Genomic DNA, 8,141 nt, shown 5'->3' with positions numbered 1-8,141 from the left:
CCGCCGCCCCCGCCTCCTCGGCTCTGGCCGGCACAGCCGGCTCCTTCGCACGGACGCTGAGACCTCCGGCGAGCCCTGGGCCAAGCCCCAAACGCAACTGCGATCCCAGGCTCCAGCAAGACATGGCCCTCAAGCCAAGTTTGCCCCGGAAAATCGTCAGGGCTGGCCCCGGGAACTGTGTCCACCCCATCTCGCCCATTTGGGGCAGTGAGAGCCAGCACAGGGCAGCCACTGGCATTTAGGGGCCTCCCAGGGAAACCAGGATCATCCTGTCCTTGGCTGCCAGGGAAGCTGGGCTGCCCCTGCCTCTCTGCCCCCCTGCAGTCCCTTCTTACAGCTGCCCAGTGATCCTTTTAAAATATAAATCCCTCCCTTGCTCAGAACCCTGGAATAACTCCTCCCTGCAGGTCTGGCCCCCTGCTAACCTCCCAGACCTCATTTCCTAGCACCCCTGCCCCCCAGTATCTTTGCACTTGCCGCTCCCACTGCCTGGACGCCCTTCTGTGTGTTTTCATGGCTACTTCTTTCACTTTATTCACATCTCAGCTCAAATGCCACCTCCCCAGACAGGCCTCTGGGGCCGTTTAGCTGCCACCACTGATTCGTGCTTTATTTTCTCCCTTACTTGTTCTCCTAGACATTTATTTGTTCTTTTTCCTACTGCTCCCTTGGATTCAAGGCCCAAAAGGGCATGAATTTTGGGTATCTTGGTCACCATTGTGCCCTCAGGGCCTGGCACACTGTAGGTGCTCCTTGAATGAATGAATGAACAAATGGGTGAATGAGTCCTCACTACCACTCTTAGTGGAGGGAGAGGCCCCTTCCCAAAGTCTCAGAGAAGTAAAAGAACTGGGTTAACCTCCAGAGTGAGCTGGGGGCATTCGAACCCAGCTCAGCCTGGCTTAAAGATCCCATAGGGTTGTCCTTAAGACAATATTTTCACTCCTCTCAAACAATCTCATGTGGCTGATACCATGATGCCCACTTCCCAGGTGGGGAGACTGAGACTCAGAGGGGCATCAGGGGCTTGAACTGTGCATCCCCTCCCCCTCTTCTGTGCCTTGGTTTCCCCTTGGATAAAAACAGGTCTCTCCTAAGTTCTAATCTTTGGACTAGAAGGCTTCTCCAGTGGCAGGCAGGAGGAAAGGCATCAACCACGGCATCCCAGAGGCCCCTGTGCCCAGCACCCAATTAACACACAACCCAGTTTAGGAAGTCACTTGCCATCTGATCTTCCCAATGGCCCTGAGGACCGTGAGTTTTCTTGTTCCCATTTTGCAGGTTAGGAAAACTGAATCGAGGGAAAGCATGATGATGGCAAGTCCCTTTGGATGGGGGTGGGGAGCCTAGAGCTTGCCACAGTCACTTTCAGTTCCAGCGGCAGCGCAGAGACTGACAAATATAGGTTTAAATAGTGTGCCCTTCTATTTGGTGACCTTAGGCAAAGGACTCAATCTCTCAGAGCCTTGTTTTTTTTTCATCCATAAAATGAGCAGGATTCTAGTAGGGGTCAGGGCACCCCTTTTTAGAAGTCCCTTCCTCCCCACAGAGACACATGTGTGAGGTTCTGGGGATAGAAAAGAAAGAACACACAATCTGTTACTTCTAATTGTCAAAAATAAAATGAAAAAAAAAAAAAAGCAGAGTGTGGTGGTTGTCAGAAGTATGTGCAAAGCAAGAGGCACTTGGATCTGAGTGAGGTTTGTAACCACTCAGAAAGCCCTGAGCAAGTCAGTGAGGAAGTGCTTTGGGAGGACCTGAGTTGTGGAATCAGACAGTCCTGGGGCTGAAGCTTGGCTTTACCACCAACCTTGGGTTTGTCACTTGACCTAATAGAGCCTCAGTTTCCTTCTCTGTAAAATGGGGACAATCATATAAAGCTCCTTTGCAGGACTACCGTGAGTCTTGGAGGACCTAGGATGGTGGGGGATGCTCAGGGAAGCTCCATCCCAGGCCTGACAGGTGCTCCTCTCTGACCCCAGACACGGCTGTGATCAGTCCCCAGGACCCCACGCTCCTCATCGGCTCCTCCCTGCAGGCCACGTGCTCAGTGCACGGGGACCCACCAGGGGCCACCGCCGAGGGCCTCTACTGGACCCTCAACGGGCACCGCCTGCCCCCTGAGCTGTCCCGAATGCTCAACGCCTCCACTCTAGCCCTTGCCCTGGCCAACCTCAACGGATCCAGGCAGCAGTCGGGGGACAACCTCGTGTGCCACGCCCGTGACGGCAGCATCCTAGCCGGCTCCTGCCTCTATGTTGGCCGTAAGTGGGACCCCAGGACACCTAGGGGTAGCTCTTGGGGGCAACATCTCCCTCTGGAGAGGGGCATGAATCATGGGTCCTCTGGTCTGGGGCTGAACAATGGGTATACTGGCATAAGTTGAGAGGTACAGGCCACTAGGGTGGGAATGAGAGCCTGGAGACCAACCCCCCCACGAGACCATCCTCAAGAGAGCCACGCAGGTGGCCCCGCCAACATCTGCTCTGTCCATCCTCCTTCCGCTCCAAGGTGGGGGCCCCAGCTGGCAGCCAGCAACTCCCCCTTCCACCTGTCCGCGGCTGGTCCAGACCCTCAGCCCCTGCACCCCCCTTCCCCAGTGCCCCCAGAGAAACCCTTCAACATCAGCTGCTCATCCAAGAACATGAAGGACCTGACATGCCGCTGGACGCCGGGGGCCCACGGGGAAACCTTCCTCCACACCAACTACTCCCTCAAGTACAAGCTGAGGTTGGTGGTGGCCCTCGGGTGACGTGTGTTCCAGCCTGGCTGTGTGGCCTTGGCCAAGCCTTCCCTCTCGGAGCTCTGGTGTCCTCTTTGCACTCCGGGGCTGCTGGGGGGGAGGGTTGGGGGCCCAAAGGGACCCTCACATGTCCTCCTCCCCTCCTGCCCCTGCAGGTGGTATGGGCAGGACAACACATGTGAGGAATACCACACGGTGGGACCTCACTCTTGCCACATCCCCAAGGACCTGGCTCTCTTCACACCCTATGAGATCTGGGTGGAGGCCACCAACCGGCTGGGCTCGGCCCGCTCTGATGTGCTGACACTGGACATCCTGGATGTGGGTGAGCCCTCCCCCCGCACCCCACAAGGCCAACCTGGCCCACCTGGGATCCACCCCCTCCCCCTTGGCCCCCACCAGCCCAGCCACACTGCAGCTCAGCTGAGGTCTGCGCTGCTGGTTGGGTTGGGGAGAAGCTAGGCATCCACCCGTCTGTCCCCAGCCCCCTGAAGCAGCCAGGATACCCCTACTCTGTGGAGAACACCTGGCCTGGCTGCCTCCCCCTCAGCAGCCCAGGTGTGCTGAGGGGGGCCCCCCGGGGAGCTGGGAGGGGGGGGCTCCCAGGTCTGGAGGCACCCCAGGAAGCAGCAGCCTGTAGCTGGGGGGGGCGTGCAGGCGAGAGGCAGGAAATGGATGATCTGCGAGCAGAATTGGGCCTAATCTAATTAGGGTGTTTCTCAGCCCCAAGCAGGCCTGTGCCTTAACCCTTTCGGCCCCTCACCAAGGCCTCAGGGGAAGAGGCCAGCCCTTCCTGCTGCCCAAAGGGCTCCCAGAAGGTTCCTCAGAAGTGTTGCAGTGACTCCGTCCTCCTGCTTCCCACTTTGCTTCCTTAAGTCCTGAAGCTGCAGTGGGCATGTTCTAAGCTTCAGTTGTCCCTTTGCACCAAGCAAAGCCGTCGCGTTGAGGACCTTTGTGAAGTTGGAAAGAGCAGGAGGTGGGCAGTGGGGGGGGTCGGGGGAGCTTCCCAGGAGTCTGGCAGCCCGAGGGCTCCCTGGTCTCCTGGGCATAATAATAATAATATCATCATCCAGGCAGTGTCTGCTTTTTACATAGTTCCCTGAAGATAGGATTATGTTTCTCCTGTCACAGATAATAATGGTGCTAACAGCTAACATTAATTGAGTGCTTCTAGGTGCTGAGTGTTTCCTGAATGTTATCTAATGTAATCCACCCATCCTGAAGGGGGGAGAGGGGAGAACGGAGGCAGGTGCCATCTAAGCCACGTTCCCTGGTATTTGGACCCAGACAGGGACCAGCCAGGTCCAAAGAGAGCCCGGTGACTAAGCCCCGCCCCGCCCCTCTAGTGACCACCGACCCCCCGCCAGAAGTGCATGTGAGCCGCGTAGGGGGCCTGGAGGACCAGCTGAGCGTGCGCTGGGTTTCACCGCCTGCCCTCAAGGACTTCCTCTTCCAAGCCAAGTACCAGATCCGCTACCGAGTGGAGGACAGCGTGGATTGGAAGGTGCCCGCATCCACTCCCCAGTTCCGCTCCTCCCTCCTCCTCTCGCCCCTCCCCACCCCAAGCTGCCCCCGCCTGCCTCTGACCCTGCCCTTGCCGCCCAGGTGGTGGACGACCTCTGACCCTGCCCTTTCTGCCCAGGTGGTGGACGACGTGAGCAACCAGACCTCCTGCCGCCTGGCAGGCCTTAAGCCAGGCACCGTCTACTTCGTGCAAGTGCGCTGCAACCCCTTTGGCATCTATGGCTCCAAGAAGGCAGGGATCTGGAGCGAATGGAGCCACCCCACGGCTGCCTCCACCCCCCGAAGCGGTGAGCACCCCAACAGGGCTGGGTGGTCCTGGGACCAGCCCCAAACCAGTCTGGGCCTCTGTTTCCTTGTTTCCTTCAAGAGAGCAGAGGTCTCAAACTCTTGGCCCCGGGGGCCAATTGTGGCCCTTGGATCTATTTTCTTGGCCTGTCATTTGGAAAAAAAAAGTTTGACCTACTGGCAGACTTTTAAAAACAATAAGTTTGAACACAAATATCCTAGATTCCCTAGAAAAATTGTCTAGAAAATGTTATAGGACACAGCCAGAGTTACTCCACAGCCCCCATCAGCAGAGGCTGCCCCTTAAGTCAGGGCCCTTACTCTTTCAGTTGTGCCATCCCCACCTGGCCTGTTTCACCCACATGTACCCCTTCCCCAGCCCCTAAGGGCAAGTGAGTTTGAGACCCCTGCTTCTAAGACGATGGGCTGCCAACTCTCCCTATGACTGGCTTTGATTTCCCCTTCTGTTAAAGGCAGCGGGATGGGATGATCAGGAGCTGGGTCTGATTCCCTTTGCGGGTCCGGGGCGGGGTGGGGGGGGTTTATCTAAGCCCATGGACCTCCCTTCTCTCCTTTGTGAAATGGTATGAAATCTTATTTGGTACATCTGGCCTCAGCTTCCCTATCTGGAAAGTGGGGATGATAATCATGCCTGCCTCAGGCTACTGTGAGGGTTAGATGAGAGATAACCCATGGAAAGTGCTCTCATGGTGGGTGCCACCCAAGTGTTTGCAAGTGATAGTTACTGAGACTCCCATCCCCTGCTCCCCCAGTGGTTTCACCTAAGGGAGGGCCCCTTTTCTGAGATGAGGACACCAAGGCCCCAAGGTCACACAGGGATCTGAACTCAGTTCCCTTGAAGTCCTGGCTCATGCTCCTGGGGTGATGGGGAAACCAAGGCCCAGAGAGGATCCCAGAGTCAGGGAGTGGCAGAGCAGGGCTCCAGCCAGTTCCCCAGACCCCATCCCGGGCCCCTCCAGGTTCGGCGGTGGGCGGGAACTAGCACAGCTGGGAGGGGCCTGAGCCTTGGCCCCTGCTCGTGCCCAGCACCTGTGATTCTTGCACGTGAGCCAGCAGGCGGCTGTGTCCGCTGGGGAGGCTGGGGAGGCGAGGGGAAGCCGGCAGGGGCGGTGGGGGCCGGGGCTGTGCCAGGGCCTGTCAGCGGGTCCCCGGCGTTATTTATGACGTGAGGCCGATGTCCTTATCCGCCAGCCTGCTCAGGGCTTGCTGCGGCCAGCGACTGGACCGACAGGCCTGCCTCCCACCTGGCCCTCCTGGCCCACTCCCCATCCAACGGGCTGTACTCTCAGGCCTGTCCTGGGGGCTTGCCCCTCCCCCTCAGAGCCACCTCGAATTCTCTGTCTCCCTTCATCTCTCTGTCACTCACTCTCTTTCTCTGTTTCTATCTTTCTGCCTTTCTTGGTTTCTGCGTCCCTACACCCCCAGTGTCTCTGTCCCTCCCTGCTCTGGCTCTCCATCTCTCGAGCCTCTGCATCTCCTTGGCTGTCTCTCATTGCTTTCTCTCTCCCTCTATCTGTCTCTCCTTGCCTCCATCGCTCAGTCTCTGTCTCTCTCTCTCCAGCTCTTTCTCATCAGCGTCTCTCTCTTCCTTCCACTGCCCCCTGCTCTGTCTGCTTCTCATCCCTTTGGCCCTGGCCTCTCTCTCCTCCCCCCGCCCCCTTCCACTCACACCTGGCTCAGGCCACGGGAATCGGGTTCCTAGAGGGGATGTGGAGGAGGAGCCCCTTCCTTCCCCTGCCCCCAATCTCCTTGGGGGCGCAGCTGGGCTGCAGTGCTGGGCTGGGCCGTGGGGAGGATCGGGTCCCGTAGAAACAGGGAGGGAGGTGCCCTAAGGGAACATCCCTCTCCTGCCCGCGCGCGCCCTCTGCCGGGCGCGCCCTGACGCTGCCTCTCCGCCCCCGTTAGAGCGCCCGGGCCCGGGCGGCGGGGCGTGCGAGCCGCGGGGCGGCGAGCCGAGCTCGGGGCCGGTGCGACGCGAGCTCAAGCAGTTTCTGGGCTGGCTCAAGAAGCACGCGTACTGCTCGAACCTCAGCTTCCGCCTCTATGACCAGTGGCGAGCCTGGATGCAGAAGTCACATAAGACCCGCAACCAGGTAGGAAGGAGGGACGCCCGGGCGAGAGGTGGAGGGGTGGGGCCAGGGGGGTAAACGGGCTGGGGAGGTAGGTCCTCAGCCCTCAGACACTGCCTCCTTCCTTCCAAGCACAGGACGAGGGGATCCTGTCCTCGGGCAGACGGGGCGCGGCGAGAGGTAAGGGGGGCCCAGGTGGGTGCGCAGGCAGGGAGACAAGGGCCCCTCCTGGTGGCCGTAGGCCACGGGCCCTCCACCCTCAGCCCTAGTTACTGAGGTGCAATCCCTTCCTCCATCTCTTATCAGCATTTACGTTTCTCTTATCAGCATTTACTTTAACACCTACTGTGTGCCTGCCCCTGTAGCCCTTAGTCTGGTAAGAGCATCCAGACCCCTTTAAAATGTCCAGAGGGGAATGTCATCCTCAGGGATGAATGCACATAGCCACCCGGTAGCATATGAGCGCCTACTGCATACCGGCCCTGTGCCAAGCACATTACCTGCAGGACACCCCATGGAATAGATAGATATTACTTTTCAGATGGGAAAACCGGTGCCTAGAGAGGGGCAAAAGCCTACCCAAGGTCACCCGGCTGAAAGTGGTGGGACCAGGACCTGAACTGGGGCCTCCTCATTTGCTCTGTGCTCCTGGCCCCTCCCAGGCTCCTTGCTAAGCCTGGCTTCCCCTCTGCCTGCAGGTCCTGCCAGATAAGCTCTAGAGGCTGGGGCTGCCCTCCCTGCTGCATGGAGACCCAGGGGCCACCCCCAGACTGGGGGCCACCTCTGTACCCTCACCTCAGGGTGCCCCAGCCCTCTCGGCAGCAGCTGGGGTGAGCACTCTGAGCTCCGAGGGCCACAACAGCTCTGGCCTCCACGTGAGGTGCACCCCAGTGGGGGGAATGTGTGTGAGGGGGGCTGAGCTTCCCAAAACGCCTGCCAGGGCTGGGGGTGAAAAAGGGTCATTACTCCCCGCTACCCAGGACCACTCCAAAGAGTCTTTTTAAATAAACAAACTATTTAGGTGCCTTGACTGTGAAGGTGAGTTTGGGGCTAGAGTGGCCTAGGGTGGGGGCTGACGAGGAATCCTGATGACCCTTTGGGATGGGAATCTTGACCTCCCAGAATTTCTGACTCTCTCCATGATCTGAAATATCTGGTTCCAAACTCCTTGGAGAGTGTGATTCAAAACACCAGAGTTTTTACACTCATGGAGTGGGGGAATCTTGCACCTGCCATCCCTGGCTTTGTGGGATCCCACCCCAGCACAGAGAGACAGTGGAGCAGCTGCAGACGAAAGGTTCTTTAGGTTCTTTATTATGAGAGGTGAGGCGAACTTGAAGAGGGTCAGTGGTCCGGTGGGGCATGACCCCAGCCAGCTGGCAGTCAGGGCAGAGCGCTGTATACCCCACTTCCCATCTCCTTTGGCTTGTCCCTGGGGAGCCACCATCACTCGGCAGATTCTGCATCAAACCTGAGATCCTGGAGAACCTCACTGATCG

The 8,141-nt window shown here is 58.4% G+C and overlaps 1 protein-coding gene across 1 annotated transcript in view; it reads left to right on the top strand.

Annotated features, from left to right (window-relative positions):
* CRLF1 (cytokine receptor like factor 1) overlaps positions 1-7,679 on the top strand; it is a 17,227-nt gene extending 9,548 nt beyond the window's left edge. The window contains exons 8-15 of the mRNA XM_007461109.1: positions 1,983-2,264; positions 2,601-2,730; positions 2,899-3,068; positions 4,090-4,247; positions 4,386-4,554; positions 6,479-6,666; positions 6,780-6,822; positions 7,341-7,679. Coding sequence (XP_007461171.1) covers positions 1,983-2,264; positions 2,601-2,730; positions 2,899-3,068; positions 4,090-4,247; positions 4,386-4,554; positions 6,479-6,666; positions 6,780-6,822; positions 7,341-7,354 — 1,154 coding nt within the window. The 3' untranslated portion in view covers positions 7,355-7,679. The remainder of the gene's footprint in view (positions 1-1,982; positions 2,265-2,600; positions 2,731-2,898; positions 3,069-4,089; positions 4,248-4,385; positions 4,555-6,478; positions 6,667-6,779; positions 6,823-7,340) is intronic.
* The last annotated feature ends 462 nt before the right edge of the window (positions 7,680-8,141 follow it).

This window comes from Lipotes vexillifer, unplaced genomic scaffold, assembly GCF_000442215.2.
Source record: "Lipotes vexillifer unplaced genomic scaffold, Lipotes_vexillifer_v1.1 scaffold469, whole genome shotgun sequence".
Taxonomy (NCBI): domain Eukaryota; kingdom Metazoa; phylum Chordata; class Mammalia; order Artiodactyla; family Lipotidae; genus Lipotes; species Lipotes vexillifer.
This window is presented reverse-complemented; position numbering and strand designations above follow the sequence as displayed.